Consider the following 16,356-nt stretch of genomic DNA (forward strand, 5'->3'; position numbering starts at 1 on the left):
CAGCTCCCTCACGGCCCGTTGCTTGCCACCCGAGTGCGGTTGCGACTTCTCCATACCCGCGATCCCACACACACACACACCACACGCTGCTCAACCCTTCTCCTCGGGACGCTGCCACCCACGGGCACATAATGAGATGCCGGAGAACACGGAGCGTTGTGCAACGCAACTGCCCGATAGCCTTTGATCAGCCGGAGAGCGGATAAAATGCGGAGGGAAATCCTGAGCGTTGGCGTCGGTTGTATTGGCGTCTTGTGGCTCAACGCAGCCCAGCGTTGTTTCACACCTCCATCCCACGGGATCAGCGCTTTGGAACGGGCAATGATAGCCCAGGTGGCCTCGACAGGTTTGAATCGTATAGTTACCGCAGGCAAAATACACACACTGGCACTCTTTTCCCCAGGAGCCACCTCCACATTGGCCAGCTCCCATTCTCGTCGGTGTCACCCGCGTGCTTGGCGGGCCAGTGCCATAAGTCCTCGCTACTCCATACACACCTACACCTACGCCATCCAGGTGCTGTTTCTTGGAAGCGACGGCGGGCGGGAGGCGGGCAGGCCGCCTCTGCGCCTTCGATAAGAATAATATGTGTCTTCCCGCGGCCCGCCCTGGGCTTGACCTTCCCCAATCTCCAGGCCGGTCGGTCTCCACAGGGCAGCGTGCTGGGCAACGAATCCTCCTCAGCACTCTGCACTATAATTAATTCCTACCGTGTAGGAACACACGTCACGGCCCGAATCTGTTGGCAAGGCGGGTCCTACCTTGTTTTAGCCTTCTTCCAGAAGAAGCCTTTCTGTTCCAATTTTTTTTTTTTTTTCTTCTCTCCTCCCCCTCTAACGCGGCAATCCAGTCCCATTTCACGCACACGATGCGGTCGACCTGCTGAGCAAAGAGCGAAACTCCTGCTGGTCTTGAACGATACACCTCGCCGGATCTCGCAATGGACGAAGATGAGCGGGTTATTACGTCTCTTGGGTACAAGCAGGAGTTCAAGCGCGAGTTTTCGCTCTGGACGACCTTTGGCGTCAGCTTCTCGGTGCTAGGCCTCTTGCCTTCTTTCGCGAGCACCATCTGGTATGGTGAGTACTCGTTCTTCTCCGTTCTCGGGTCACACTCGCTCGCGAGAGGGAATGGCTGAGCGTGGTTCAAAGGCATGGGGTACGCGGGCACAGCAGGGATGGTATGGGGCTGGATTCTCGCCATGGTCTTTATCCAATGCGTGGCCTTAAATATCGCGGAACTGTGTTCGTCGATGCCTACAAGGTCTGTCCTGTCTGTGCATTCTCGAACGACGTATGGGAGTAATAATAAATCGAGTTAGTGGTGGTCTCTACTACACCGCTGCCGTTCTAGCCCCTGATGGATGGGGACCACTGGCGGCCTGGGTAACAGGGTGGTCGAGCTGGTTGAGTCAAGTGATGGGAGCGCCGTCCGTCAACTATGGCACTGCGGGTATGATTCTCGCGGCGGGCTCGATCTATAACCCTGGCTACGTGCCGAAGCACTACCACACGTTCCTCCTGACCACCTGCATCATGATAATCCATGGAATGATGACCAGCCTGCCGACAAAGTGGATCGCACGAGTCAGCTCCTATGGCTCAGCTTTCAACCTTCTCGCCCTCATCACTGTCCTTATAGCTATCCCTGCTGGGACCACAAATTCCCCAAGGTTCAACTCTTCTGCAGACGTCTGGAAGAAAGTGTACAAGGGGACCTCCTATCCAGACGGGGTAGCCGTCCTCATGTCTTTCGTCAGCGTGATTTGGACCATGTCCGGATACGATTCCCCCTTCCATCTCACAGAAGAATGCTCCAACGCCAACATTGCGGCGCCCCGAGCCATCGTGCTCACGTCGACGTTTGGCGGCATTGCGGGCTGGCTTCTGCAGGTGGCGGTAGCATACACGGTCAAGGACATCCGGGAGGTGATGGAGTCGGACCTGTCGCAGCCCTGGGCGTCGTTCCTCTTCCAGGTGATGCCCCGGAAAATCGCCGTGGCCATTCTCGCGCTGACCATCATCTGCGGCTTCTCGATGGGCCACGGCTGCATGATCGCCGCGTCGCGAGTCACGTACGCGTACGCGCGCGACGGCTGCTTCCCGTATTCGGACGTCTGGAAGAAGGTCAACCAGCGCACGACGACGCCCGTGAACGCGGTGTGGATCAACTGCGCCATCGGCATTCTGGCGACGCTGCTGATCTTCGCCGGCGAGCTGGCCATGGGCGCCCTGTTCTCCATCGGCGCCATCGCCTCGTTCGTCGCCTTTGCGATCCCCATTGCCATCCGCGTGTTCGTCGTCAAGGAGAAGTTCCGGCCCGGCCCGTGGAGCCTGGGCCGGTACAGCCCCATCATCGGGATGTTGGGCGTGGCGTTTGTGATCTTGATGCTGCCGATCCTGTGTCTTCCGACGTATACGGGCTCGAAGCTGACGTAGGTTTATATCCCCTCCGTTTCTTGGTGATGCAGTGCTGACCGTGTATGCAACGTCCAGACCGGCAAACATGAACTGGACCGCGGTGGTGTATGGCGGGCCGATGCTCGGCGTGCTTATCTGGTGGGTGGTGGACGCGCGAAAGTGGTTCAAGGGCCCGCGGGTCAATCTGGACCACCACATGCTGGACCGAGCCCGGGGGGATCCGAACGATGAAAAGGGGATCGTCAAGGCGGCGGCAGAGGAAGAGGAGTCTGTGTAGTATCTTGTCATTTATTCTCGGGGATATCCTTTTTTGGGGTAGCACTATTTTTGGAGATGAGAGGACTCTTCTTTCTTTAAATTGGGATCGATATCGGCATTTTTGTGTGTTGGGGGGGGGGATGAAAACTGAAAGTAATTTGAAGAATATCAAGAAGTTTTTGGATGCAGACGTATCGCTCTTTTTTGTAGTTATCGGGCGTGATATGGAAACTGGTATAGGGCCTGGATCCTATCTTTGGCAGTGTAAAACCGTAGAGGCAGCAATACGGAACATGGCGTAACATGCACGCGATATGGCCGGCCATGTATACGGAGTACGCCTAAGGGTAACCTCCTCCACAACCATCGGGGCCTGAAAAGCGTGATCCCATAGCAAAAATAGCGTAGCTAGTCATGTGTCGAGAGGCAGGTGATGTATAGCTTTCCGGATTAGTATATAGCAGGAAATAAATACCCCGACAGGATATCCAGCGACAAAAACAGAGCTGCAAAATATACGGAAGTAGTAAGATCAAGATAGTAGGAAGAGAATTGTATAGTGTGAAATGAAATAGATAGATAGATAACTACTTGCAAGAGGGCAGAGAGTGATCTACTTGCTTGTATAAAACCAGGTGGCAAAGCGAGGGATGGAATACAAATAGATTAAAAAAAGAGACAGAAAAGAGTAGAAAGAAAAGAAAAAAGATTTGATAAGAACGCCCCCCTAGATAGTGACTAGTATTGATATCTTCATTCCCTCCTCACTGTTCTGTTTGTGTTTTATTTCTTAATAAAAACAAGGCACAGACAGAGTCGCAAAAACATGGAGAGAGGGAGAAAGAAAGAACGGCAAGGAGGTTTGTACAGTACATACATACACACATAGTGAACGATATTTGGGAAGGGAGGCGAAGCGAATTCAAAACAGTGGGGAGGGGGAAAAGGGAGGTAGGTAAGGCCAAAAAGGGGGGAGGGGGAGGAGTCATTAAAAAAAAAAAACAAACTGGTAGAAATAAAAAAAATAAGAAGATATCTGGTCATCGTCGTCACCCTTTCAAGCCTGGTTGGGACGAATAAAAAATAAAGTAGTAAAATTGGGAATAATCTCAACACCATCTCCCCCTCCCAACGCACCCGCCGCCGCCCCTAACTGCCTCCCAGGCCCGGTCTGGTCCTTTTTCTCTCTCATATATGTATGTACTTAAACCAAATCGCCGGAACAGCAACAGCAATAACAAAAGAAAACAGAAACGGAAAAAAAAAAGAGACAGAGAGAGAGACCAATCTTATATCTTTGCACATTACGCGCATTGCATCTTTTGTTCTTGTTTTTTTTTTTTTTTTGCATCTTCTTGTTTTTTCTTATATAAATCCATATCTATAATAATCCTCACGAACCATTCGCATTCACATTCACATTCACCCTCGAATGCAAATCCCAATTCCCGCGCTGATACCGCGGCAACGACTCCTCCTCCTCCAGTATCAGCACCGGATGGCCCATGATATCTTCCTCGGTGAGCACGGGCGCCGACGGCACCTCGCTGCTCGGCCCGGCGCCGTGCTCGCTGGCCGCCGCCGCAGCAGCCGCAGTGAGGTCGTCGTCGTCGTCCGGTGGCGGCGCGCTGGCCTGCGCGAGGAGCCGCTGGCGCTCGAGCTCCTGCTTGTCGTCGGTGGGGTGGGGCCAGGGGGGCGGGCTGGCGGGTGGTGGGGAGTAGGGGAAGGTGTGGTGCGGGTCGGGGGAGGAAGAGTGGTGGCAGGTGGGAGTGATGGTGTCTGTGGACGGGGCGGAGACGGCGGGCGAGGCGTTGCGCGGGTGGTGGTGGTGGTGGTCGAGGGGCGGGAAGTCGGAGGGGAAGTATTCCGAACAGTCGTCGAGGACGGGCGCGGAGGGCGGCGGGAGCGAGGCGGAGGAGGAGGGCCCGCCGGGGTCGTCGTCGTCGGAGAGCGGCGGGACGCTGGGGAGCAACATTTCCTCGGCGCGGCGCAGTCTCGTCTTCTCGTCCACGGTCTCTTCGGGCTGCGGCGGAGGGACGAAGACGGGTGGCTCGTCGTGGGTCGGGTGTAGGGGGTGGTATTCGTCGGCGGGCGGTGGCGGTGTCGGGGGGTGGTCAGGGAGTGATGACTCGTCCGGGCGCTGGCGGCGCGAGCTGTCCTTGGAGCCGACGGTGACCTCGAACAGGCAGGAGATGACGCTCTTGTCGCGGCGCACATGGTCGGTGTCGAGGATGGTGGTGGCGGCGGCGGCGGCGGCGGCGGGCAGGCCGTGGTGGCCGGTCATGTTGATGCGCGGGAGCGGGAGCGGGAAGCGGTCGTGGCCGGTCAGCTTGCCGCGGATGTCGACGACGAGCTCGACGTAGTAACGGAAGCTGATCATGGCGCCGGGCACGCGGGTGATGGTGGGGAAGGCGTTCTCGGGGATGCGGATGGAGGCCTTGATGTCGGCGGTCATGGAGGTCGGGTCGACGATGAGCGGGCAGAAGACCTGCGACAGGTCCTTGCGGAAGACGCTGGTGGTGCGGGTGACGCCGAAGCTGAGCCCGCCCAGGCCGGTGCGCGACTTGGGGTAGTAGTCCTCGAACACGGGCTTCTTGCCGTGCTCGGGCGTGCCGACGGGCAGCTGCGGGTACATGTCGATGCGGCCGAGGCGGTACAGGGTGATGATGACGCCGTTGGCGCTGCGGACGGGCTTGGAGTGCTTGATGGCGAGCGTGATGGGGAGGAGGTCGCCGGGCAGCACGCCGGCGCGCAGCACGCGGGCGGTGGCGGTGATCTCGGGGCTGGCAGCGGTGGGCCACAGGCCGTCGTCGTGGTCGGCGTCAGCGTCGTCCGGCCGGGCAGCGGGCAGGCCGCGGGCAGAGCTGGGCTCGCTGACGATGTGGAAGCTCTGGGTGCTGTTGGTGCGGCAGCTGGAGTTGTGGCTGCGCTCGCTGGGGACGGGGCTGCGCGGGGGCGGCGGAGGAGGAGGAGGAGGAGGAGGAGGAGGGTCGGCGGGAGGCAGCTCGTCGGAGGCAGCCTTGGAGCGGGTGCGCGGGAGGGCCGAACGGCGGGCGACGGGCTCGAGCGAGATGACGCGCGGCTTGGGGACGGGCAGGTGGGCGATGTCGATGGACTCGAGCAGCAGCACGTTGGCGTCGCAGGTCATGGTGGGCGAGATGGTGGTCGGGCGGGTGAGCGTGGCGGTGAGCACGTAGGCGATGGCGCCGCGCTCGAACTGGGGGTGTTAGCATGTAGATATAGATGGAGTTCGCGAAAGATAGACGCACGCTGATGCTGGACGGCAGGCTGTAGGGCGGGAAGGCCAGCTCGAAGCGAAAGTGATACACGCCCTCGCGCAGACGGCCGTCGCCGCACAGCACGACCTCATCCTCGAACAGCGTGGCCAGCCCGTTGCCGCGGTACTCGCCGTTGCGACGGCCACGGCCCGGCGCGACGAGCCCGGCGGCAGCGGCGGCGGCGTCGGCGGGCGCCACGGGGTTCTTGAACACGCGCGCGGAGCCGTGCAGGCACACCACCAGGTGCGTGATGCGCAGCGGCTTGACCACCGTCAGACGCACGGCGCCGCGCACCAGGTCGCCCGGCGCGTACGACCGCCACGGGTCGTCGGGCTCGACGTGGAACGCGGCCACCGCACGGTTGCGCGCGCCGAAGCGGTCGGTGAAGCGCGAGAGCAGCGACCGCGGCCGTGGCGGTGGGGAGGAGGGGGAGGGCGAGGGTGAGGGCGCGCGCGCAGGCGAGCCCGGCGGCGCGTCGAGGGCCATGGGGAGCGAGAGGTGGGCGGCAGGTCAGGAGCGGCAGCGGGCGGGCAGCGGCGGCGTCGACGGGGCGGCCATGGCGGAGCGGGGGATCTCAGCGAGAGAGCGTGTGTCTGTGTGTGTCTGTGTGTGTGGGAGCGTGTGAGAGATCTTGAGTGAAGGCCCGTCAGGAGAACGTCGTTGCGGTTGGCCCTCGCTAAGCCCGCGGCGGCCTGGCTTGGGCGAAGGCTTAGTTAGTCGCCCCTCGCTGCCTTAACCCGCGGCCGCCCAGCCCCAACCCTAACGCTACTCTATCTACCCTCCCCTATGCTCTCCCGCCCCACGACGCCCGCCCGATCAGCGCCCGATCAGCGCCCGCCCGAAGCTTTGCGCAAGCTTTCGCGCCCAGCCCGCCCCGCCCCGTAAAAGCGGCGAGACGAGACCTACAGCGTCGCCCGCAGCTCGTCCTTGATGCGCGTGATCGTGCCGCTGCCGCCGTACACCAGCCCCGTGTACACCATCGCCACGCTCGCCCCCGCGTTCAGCACCGCCGCCGCCTGCCGCCCGTCCGTGATCCCGCCCGACGCAAACAGCACCATGCCCGCCTGCTGCTCGTCCAGCACCCGCCGGTACCGCCCAACCAGCGCCACCGTGCGCTCGAACAGCGCTGGCCCCGAGAACCCGCCCGTCTCGCCCAGCGTGAGCTGCTCCGCCGCCGACAGCCCACCACCACCACCCACCGCCCGCCGGTTGGTCGTGTTGCCGACGATCACGCCGTCCACGCCCGACGCCCGCACCGCCGCGCAGATCCCGCGCACCTGCTCGTCGCTGTCCTCGTCCGGGCTGACCTTGACCATCACGGCCGGCCGCCGGCCACCGCCATCCTCCGCCGCCGCCGCCGCCGCCGCGCCCACCACCGCCGTCAGCAGCTGCGTCAGCGGCGCCGTGCGCTGCAGGTCGCGCAGCCCCGGCGTGTTGGGGCTCGACACGTTGACCACCAGGATGTCGGCGTACCGCGCCAGCTGCTGCGCGCACCACACGTAGTCGCGCTCCACCGCCGCCATGTCGCTGTCCGGCGTCGTCTTGTTCTTCGCAATCTGCACCGCCAGCAGCCGCCCCGCCGCCAGGCTGCCCACCGGCACCCCTGCCTCTGCCACCGCCGCCGCCGCCACCTCCTCATCCACATCCGCCTCCGCGCCAAACCCGTGCGCGCGCGCAAACGCCCGCACGCGCCGCCGCAGCCGCCCCGCCATGTGCTCGGCGCCCTGCGAGTTGAGTCCGTAGCGGTTGATCAGCGCGTTCTGCGACGCGATGCGGAACACGCGCGGCCGCGGGTTGCCGTCCTGCGGCCGCGGCGTGCACCCGCCGACCTCGACGACCGCCGGGCCCAGCGCGAACAGCGCGTCGGGGATCTCGGCGTCCTTGTCCAGCCCGCCCGAGATCCCGATCGGGTTGCTCAGCGTGTGGCCGAATACCTAACCACAGAATTAAAAAAAAGGGAACTCAATCCACTCAAGACCAACGACGTATGGTACGCACCTCTGTGACCAGCTTCCCATCGCCGTCGGGACACCCGCGCTCGCGCGGGTGCAGACCCCAGCCGTACAGCCGCCGCAGCAACCGCACGCCCGCGTGGTGCGCGTCCTCCGCGTCCGGATACACCCACCGCACCAGCGGCGGCACCACGTACCGATGCGCGCTCGCCCGCGTGTCCGTCATGTACACGGCCCCGAGCCCCAGTCCCAGCACCGCCGCCGTCGTCCACAGCGCCCGGCGTACTCGTTTTCTGGGCCGTTTCGTCGTGTTGCTAGCTGCCGCCGCTGCGGCGGCGGCTTCGCTTTTCGCCGAGGACGTAGCGTCGGAGGAATTGAACCGGCGGGCGGCGCACGGGTTGTTGTGTTTGTGGTGGTGGTGGTGGTGGTGGTGGTGGTGGTGGTGGCCGCGGGGGAGGCATGGGGACGTGAGCGGTCGCGACGCCGCGCCGCAGCGCAGAGGTATTCGTCGAGAAAACATGGCTTCCAACATCCAGCAAATCGAATGCAGGTCACGACTGCGGCCAATGGCACGGGGCTGCCACCTGAAGCAATTAATTGACTGTCGAGGTGCATTGGTCGTCGTGAACTTTTTTTCGGGGGCGGCGGGCGAGCCGAGAATAGCGTTCACGTGACGTCATTCTGGCCCCAAAAAAATCTCCGGGTATTGGCACAGTGCAGCAGCGGTTCAACGGGAGCACCCGCTATTTATATGCGGCTCTTCGCTGTCAATCATGCAAACGTTTACCCAAAACCGTGTATTATTTTCTATTTTTGCGCTTCGTGAACTAACAAGTGACTCCTTAATTCTAGGCTCTTGACCTGACCGCCCAGCGCCGCCGAGCGGGCGGCATTGCGTGTCGTTTGGAAAGCTTGGGTGCGCGCCAGCACCTCCTTCCTGCCCTCCAGAGAGTATCCCGTTGCTCGCGGATATCTATCTGATATTCTTTCAGGAAAAACACCACTCCATGGCTGACTTCTTACCTCCTCCTCAGCCTACGAACCAGACATCTCACCATCGCACAGCGCCGCCGCGGCGGCGGCGGCGGAGGCAGGAAGGGCATGTTTCATGTCCATTCTGAGCGCTGACGAAAAACAAGAGCTCAGGCCTATAGTTGGTTCACCATCACTAACTCTTCCCACCACCAAGGGCTTTTTTTTTTCTCCCGCGGTCTTACCGCCTGGACCGCCTAACTACAGTACTAATATCTCAGCGGCTGTAAGGCTCCGCGCTGCGGCCACCTTACATTCATCCCATCATTCAAAAGAGGTTTGTAAAACCTCTTTGATGCTTAGATGATCATGCTCCATGTCATTTGGGATTCATAAATCCATACCGGAATTCCAGATCTGTGGAATACCGTAATGTTACGGTAGTGGCAACGTAGCCATGGGTAACCACTACGCAGTAACTCAGCACAACGTTGAAACTACAATTGCGTAATATTACCTTTTTTGGTTGCCACAACTTGAGTTGGTATTCGCAATGTTGTCTTGCATAGAGTTAATTGGAGTTGACAGCCTGCGGGCCCGGTTGGTCCGTATACAGCCGTCCATGGACCCGCGGGCGTCTCCATTACGGGCGTAGCCCGGAATTTCAACGTCGGCCTCATAGTGAGCAATACTATCAAATCACCATAATAGACTTATAAGAGCTGACTTGAAACTAATAAAGACACAATTGCGGAAATACAGTACAGGACAAAATAAGATCTGTGCCTCCTAGTGATTCATGGATAGCTGTTGTGGTCTGCCGGCTGTCAACCATAGGCCACACCGGCCAGTGGATGATAGAGGTCATTGATCCAATTCTCCTGTCCAGCGACGACCAAGAGACAGGCAATGTTGAGAGCATAATTTGATTTCTTTGAAGCCTAGACTGGAAACATGCAACTTTTTCTTATTCTGATACAGTACTTCCCGAATGCTGCGTCACCATTAAACACATTTAAAGAGCTTCCCAAGCCCTAATGCCAAACTGCGCCAACCTAATTAGAGATAACCCAGATCTCCCCCTGTTCCTGAAACTCTAGCGGTTATAAACAAACATCTTCATGGACGAGAAAGTCTCCCTCAATGAACGCGGGCTGGGTTAAGTTGTTGAAACAGTACTCCATTCCCTTGCTTGTTGGCCTCCCAGCTAAAACTGTGGAATAGTATAGATAACCGAGAACTCTACAACCTTATTCTTCCAGCACTTTGACCTCGGACATTTCAGCGGCTGCCGGGCTTAATTATCGATCGATCGGTTATATTTTTGACGTCTGGTGCCGCTGTTCTCTCATCAGATCAATGAACCACTTTGGTTAAATTGTTTCGCCAGTTGGGCCTTCCACACATGAGCTAGAGGTGCATGATCCAATTCAACAAACAGCTGCAGATGTAAACCTGCCCCCTTCGGCCTCAACCTGTTTCATATGCCCAGCATTGTGTACAACCCATTTCTCTTCCTAGAGGCTGACGGATGTTTACGTCGGAATGGTACGGAGTCGTACCAGCGTTGATCCTCGCTTGAGAAGCAGGCCGTTAGCTGTGAAGAGTATGCTGTCTGGAATCGGAGTATCCTCCCAATCACCGACCAGCTCCAAAGTGTGCTCGCCACTCTGCTTGCTAGCCTCGGTGTTTACCCACTCCAGTTGTAGTCGGAACTCGGTCTTCGGCTGGGGTGCTGTTGAGGCATTATCTTCGAAGGTGGATATGTCACACTCCCAGTGGATATGCAGTTTGGGAGTTAACACACGGAGTGTACGGTTGTCGTTGGTGAAAGAGTGTGTCGCAACTGCGCCTCTCATCAGATGGACCGTCCGTGAAATGTCGTCTTGCTGGTCTTCTGGACCGTGGCAGATATTCTTGATGGCACCTCTGTTTTCATGCGGCTGTACTTTGGCCGCTTCTGTGCCTCGCCCTGCGTTTGGCGATTTATCATCAGAAGGGGTGACGACGCGTACTGATGCCGTGGGGGCACTTGAAGTGAAGTCTTGACTAGTAGTGTTAATTCTCCGCGCTGGTCTGGCTCTTGTCTGAACGGATGCCTGAGAAATGACGGTGATATCAGACTGATTAGAGGGCGTTATGGCTGGCAGAAGGTGAACAGTGCTCTCAAGTGGGTCCGACCGTGACGGGGTTTTTCGGTTAACGCTCTCCTGTAACTTCAGTTCAATATGATTGGTGAACTCTGGGAGCAAGTACCGCAGGTCTTGCTCTGGCCACTTCCAAGCGGTGTAAAGTCTGCCGTGCGTGCTTGGAACAAGGTACTTTCCCTGCGTTGCGAGAAGGAGGTGGCACAAGTAGCACGCGCTTTTACTAGAGCAGATCACACGGGGCCGATGAGGTCTGCTGTGTGTCTCGTAAAATATGACCAGCTGGACTTCAGCATGAAGCCTTGACTTCTCCATTAATTTGCGTTTCACACATTCCTTTATATTCCCGGCACATTGCCCGGTGCGCTTTGAGATTCTGTGTATTAGCCCTTCTGAAACCCCTTCCAGCGCCGCATCGGGATTGGACACAGCGGCCGTTGATGATTGAAGGTTGACAAATTCTACCTCAATATTTGAAAATATGGTGTATCTTCGTGCCGCTCTGAGAAGTTCATTGCAAGCATCGACATAATGACCCGACTTTTGAACTCCATGCATCAGCGCCTTCGTCATGCTGGTCTCCCATCTACCACGTTTGTCAGGTATACGATGTAGGATTGGCTTAAATCGTCCCAGGGCATTCATATTGTTGACCAGCGCCAGAAGACAACTGTTGGAGTATGGAGAGAGGGCATCGCCACGACCCATTCCCTCTAATTGATCGAAGTGGCCCTGCATCTCAGTAATGTACCTGGAAAGATCGTTAATGGTAGATGGTGAGAGTTCAGATTTGGGTAGTAGAGCAAGGGCTTCCTGAAGCCTGCTGAGCAACGACGATTTGCCCCTGACTTTCCGAGAAGAAGCATGTCGCGATCTGAGCCGGCAGAGAATACGTTTGCGGTTCAGTGATATCACCGCCCCAAGGAGCGCCAGACCATTTCCTGATCGATTGACTGCTCTAACCAGTAAGTGACTGGCGATATGCACGAGTGAGAGGAAAAGGAAAGAACGGGTTATGTATACCGCCGCGTGCCTCGCTCTCCAGGATCCGCGCCACATCCCTTAATCCTCTCTTGAGATCATCGTGGGAACCCGTATTCGCGGCGAATCTGATTATAACAGTGTCTTCGGATACTTCCTCGACGCAGATAGCCGTGACGTGCAAGGCATCGTTTGAATATGCGGAGATAAAAGCTAGCTGTTGCGTAACCGATATCTCACTATCTAGTGGGAGAAGGGTGTTGGTCCGCCCGTTCTTCTCAATATTATCTCTATCCAGTGTGCCTCTTGGCTCCCCGGGGTTCCTATCAATTAGATTCAAGAGCGCGATCTTCACGGCAAGACTATCGACCAGGCTCCTTGCATCTCGAGGCATCTTACGTATATAAGATGTTCTTGGCTGGTAAGGGACAAGCACTTTAGTTATTGTCAGTCGGGCGCTTTCCCCGAACGGGCGAGGCCGTGGGCCGATGGGGCACGGCGTGACGGCGCTAGGCCGGACGGGGACGACGCGATTCCGCATGCGGACGGGGCCCAGAAAGTTTCCATTCCTGATAGCCGATCAAGGCCCAGTCCAGCTAACGGAGAAGGAGGGTGCCAAAGACAAAGGCCCTACATCATCTACATCTACACCTATACATAACAAGCACCTAAGGCAGAATGTTGAAGTTATGGGCAGGAAATAGTTGTGCATTATCCAGATGACGATTAACCTCTTTGTTGTGATTGAAGTAATGAGAATTAAAATACAATTGTCTGTTCTGAATGTTTTGTGTGCTGAAATGGACATTGCTACCTGGTCTAATGGAGCTACACAATGTCCATGTGATTTTGGTTGTGTAGTAGAAGATGATGCTCTATTCTCCCTCTAGCTTCATGGATAAGCTCAAGATGCTGACTAACTAACTAACTATTCTGATATTATGTACATTGATAATTTCATGTCAGTTGCTGAAGAATATCTTTTAAGAGCAGTGTCCTCACTGAAAGCATGTGTACTGAATATATGAAGTTAGAATTGATAATTATAGTAGAGAAAGTTAAAGAACAAGATCATCTTTTCAATAACTGCTTTATTAATAAATTTAGAATGTGTCATTGAGTATAGAAACTTCTTTTGAGCTAGAGTAGACATGATTAATTACATTAATGCATATATTTTAATTTAATGTTGAGAATATTATTCTTGATTTAATGTAAAGTTCTTTCATAGTTGTAAAATGTTCTTTGAATTCTGCTCTAGTATGTTAGTATCATCAATTTAAGTTAGATTTAGACAATCTTCAGTCATTACTTCTAATACTCACAGATAAGCTGAATGAGCTTTCTGTAGATGATTAGAAAGATGTAGTATTTTATATCTGATGAAATTATTTAGAATAAATTAATGTTCTCTGTAAGCATCTCTTTTTTCATTTATTTTTAGATTAAATCATTCTTAAATTTCTTTCATTGTTATAACATTATTCTCATCTAGTGTCATTCAGATTTCTGTAGTTATTATTGTAGATAATTGCATTTAAATGAGTTCTTCAGAGAATCAATATAGAAAGTAAATAAGTTTATATTTTGTTTATCTTATTATTATGCAGACTCAGTGAAATCTTTTACTGAATTTTCTTTTATTAGTAGTAATCAGATAGTAGAAAAGTACAGTCATCTATCATCTTATAACATCATACTGAGCATTTTTGTAAGTGACTGTTTTGTTACAGTTACTACATTCTGAGTTTTTTCAAGATTCTCTGATACTTTTAGTAATATCTGATAACTTAATTCAATTATATAAGGCCAAGATCTGTTAAGTCACTTCACAATGCCTGGGGACAGTTCAACCCACATCATACCAATTGCACACTGGTAATATCCATGTTTGGAACCAGTTACCAGTTAAGACACCTGGTGACCACACACCTGGGCACCTGGGGACCCTAGAATTCTCCACTTGCCGCCCGCTGTTTTCCTTCCAATGGCGTGCGTGGTTCAACTGTCAAAGCAGGGTTTGTAACACCAAGGCAGCTTGCCGCCCCAGGACAAGCTTTTTGCCCTAGGAGTACCACATTTCCAGTGGGCCATCAATTCTTAACTCTGAGGCAAACCTCGCCCCAAGAATAGCCACCTTTCTTCACTCACAGCCCTAAACTTTGATATCCTCCCAGGGCAACTATCGGGCACCGCATTTCTTCACTCAAAGCTGGAGTTTTATATCCTTCTTGAGGCAGCCACATTTCTTCACTTGAAGCATTACAATCCCAAATACCTCAGAATTCATTATGAAGGCGCTAAGGCACAGAACACTGTTTTCCATACACTAGGAGCTCATAGGCATTCACTGTTTCTCTTTAAACACTGTTTTACATCACCTACCAAGGCGTTCAGGATCACCCTGGAGCTCCTTCAACTCAGGCCTATATCGTTTAATGAATGTGATAGCACAGGGCAAGCTAACATAGGTGCCTCACAAAATATGCTTCTCTCCATATCTCCGGCCACCAGGCATGACATAAAACGTCTCCTTTGTACTTTCGAGCTGAATTGCCCCGAGTCCTTGGCTCTCAGCTGTGTGTATGTTACAAGTGGCAGAAGACTCCCCGCATATTCTTTTTGTGGGCGGCCGACAGTGGATGATGGAAGACAAGCCTCTCCTCCAGCTCCTGATATGCCTTCAGTCACTGTGAACCCACTGGGGAGCTGGTACTGATTCCAAAAGCTACCAAATGGGCAATATTCTCCACGATCAACCGTCATGCGGCCCGTCGCCCGGAATTCAAACAGGCCTTTCTTCGTCTTGAAATGCGCAAGTCCGTTGGATTCACTTGATCACCTCGAAATTAGCTTACACATGTAGATAATAGATGATGCTCTCGTTCTTTCTCTCATATTCCCCACCCAGCCCACGAAACAGGCAGACCGACAGATTTTTGGCTACAATGGATAATAGAAACTCGCATACAATGTACAACAAACAAGAAACAGGCGCCCACATAATAATTTACGCAAATTCACTCCTATCTTCCACCTAATATTCTCAATTTCCAGTTCGCCTAGCCCAATCTTCCATGGCTTGTGCATATCCTGGAAGATCCTCACCGCGGATTACACAACGGGCCCGCCTCTGAGGTATAATCCGTTCATACCTGTCGCGATAAATGTTCATGTCCATGGCATAGTTTTCATCAACACGACGTGCGTATTCTTCCGCCTTGAAGCGAATTCCGCCTGGAGGCTGCTGCCCGCCCTGCAGGAATCTGATGTAGGCGTGCACCTGAGCTTCTGAGAGTTGGAAGATCATGTACCCGCCCACTGGGTGGATAAAGATATCCTTGCACTAAGATTGGCAAAAGATCAAAAGTTAGGGAATATTAATTCGGTTCAGAAGCAAAAGGAGTCTGTATGGGAAGTATGGGACTCTTACTTCGTGCCCTATCTCCCCACGATCAAACAAAACAACCCCCCCAAACAGACGATATTCCGCCCAGTAACCGACAATATCGGCAATCCCATTAGGATATTGCTGCCAGAAATCATAAGAATGATGGAAAAGCTCCGCTGGTAGAGCTTGAAGGGATGGTGGGGGTGGCATGTTGGGCCAAAGCAGTTCATCAGGCCATACTATGGGGTCGGGGGGCTCTGGTTTATGAAAGCCTCCATCGTAAGCCTGATACAAGTGAACAGCGATGCCGTGACAGAGGACAGCAAGAATCTCAATAAGACGTAAGTGGGATTCTCTTGACCCAGGGGTAGTGTTTTGGAATGCTTGCGCAATCTGCTGACTTTTTAGCATTCATTCTCCAAAATAGAAAGCTTGGGGCTCTGAATGTACTATACCTTTGCACTGATTTGAAGACTACCAAGATCCAGATTTCGACGGCACGACTCGACTGCCTCCAAAGCTGCATCACTTGGATGAATATTGTTGTGGAAGCTTTTGCGAAACTCGTAGACGTAATCTTGATAGACATCACGCGTGGGGCGGCCGTCAACAACTTGGGCAAATGTCTCCATGGCCAGGTCTGTGGAGAGGATTGTCCACAAGGCCTGTTGCAAAACCTCGAAGTGAGGTGGGGACAAATTCTCCAGCCCAACCGTTGCCAGGCTTTGTGTCGATGTCGGACGCTCAGGCATGGTCTTGAATTCCAAATGTCACCAGTAAGTGGACAATGTCTTTAAAAAGTCATCTTTTTCAATGTGACGATGAATGTAGAAATAGTGCTTGATGTAGTTCAAACCATGAATTCACGGAAGGAGGGGAAATCTTTGATGCCCTTGTAGGCTGCTCAGCGCTGGGTGACCTAGTCTGAATGTAAGCCAAGGCCTGGTTCATCCAATA

General features: G+C 54.5%; 5 protein-coding genes across 5 annotated transcripts; all 5 read right to left on the minus strand.

Moving 5' to 3' along the window:
• Positions 1–1,601: 1,601 nt before the first annotated feature.
• On the minus strand, positions 1,602–2,618 carry LOZ57_003136 (uncharacterized protein; the record flags this gene model as incomplete). Its single annotated transcript, XM_049252189.1, has 2 exons — positions 1,602–2,550; positions 2,614–2,618. The coding sequence occupies 2 exons, from the start codon at positions 2,616–2,618 to the stop codon at positions 1,602–1,604; spliced, it is 954 nt and encodes a 317-aa protein (XP_049108693.1).
• Positions 2,619–4,071: 1,453 nt separating this feature from the next.
• Positions 4,072–6,442, minus strand: RIM8 (ph-response sensor protein; the record flags this gene model as incomplete). The annotated part of the gene is made up of 2 exons (XM_049252190.1): positions 4,072–5,895; positions 5,948–6,442. The coding sequence occupies 2 exons, from the start codon at positions 6,440–6,442 to the stop codon at positions 4,072–4,074; spliced, it is 2,319 nt and encodes a 772-aa protein (XP_049108694.1).
• Positions 6,443–6,858: 416 nt separating this feature from the next.
• URA9 (Dihydroorotate dehydrogenase (quinone), mitochondrial) lies at positions 6,859–8,134 on the minus strand (the record flags this gene model as incomplete). The annotated part of the gene is made up of 2 exons (XM_049252191.1): positions 6,859–7,890; positions 7,955–8,134. 2 exons carry the CDS (start codon positions 8,132–8,134, stop codon positions 6,859–6,861), a joined length of 1,212 nt encoding a protein of 403 aa, XP_049108695.1.
• Positions 8,135–10,415: 2,281 nt separating this feature from the next.
• On the minus strand, positions 10,416–12,402 carry LOZ57_003139 (uncharacterized protein; the record flags this gene model as incomplete). The annotated part of the gene is made up of 2 exons (XM_049252192.1): positions 10,416–11,980; positions 12,051–12,402. The coding sequence occupies 2 exons, from the start codon at positions 12,400–12,402 to the stop codon at positions 10,416–10,418; spliced, it is 1,917 nt and encodes a 638-aa protein (XP_049108696.1).
• Positions 12,403–15,054: 2,652 nt separating this feature from the next.
• LOZ57_003140 (uncharacterized protein) lies at positions 15,055–16,151 on the minus strand (the record flags this gene model as incomplete). Its single annotated transcript, XM_049252193.1, has 3 exons — positions 15,055–15,354; positions 15,442–15,792; positions 15,855–16,151. 3 exons carry the CDS (start codon positions 16,149–16,151, stop codon positions 15,055–15,057), a joined length of 948 nt encoding a protein of 315 aa, XP_049108697.1.
• Between the last annotated feature and the right edge of the window lie 205 nt (positions 16,152–16,356).

Source organism: Ophidiomyces ophidiicola, assembly GCF_022830035.1.
Source record: "Ophidiomyces ophidiicola strain CBS 122913 chromosome Unknown scaffold_10, whole genome shotgun sequence".
Lineage (NCBI taxonomy): Eukaryota > Fungi > Ascomycota > Eurotiomycetes > Onygenales > Onygenaceae > Ophidiomyces > Ophidiomyces ophidiicola.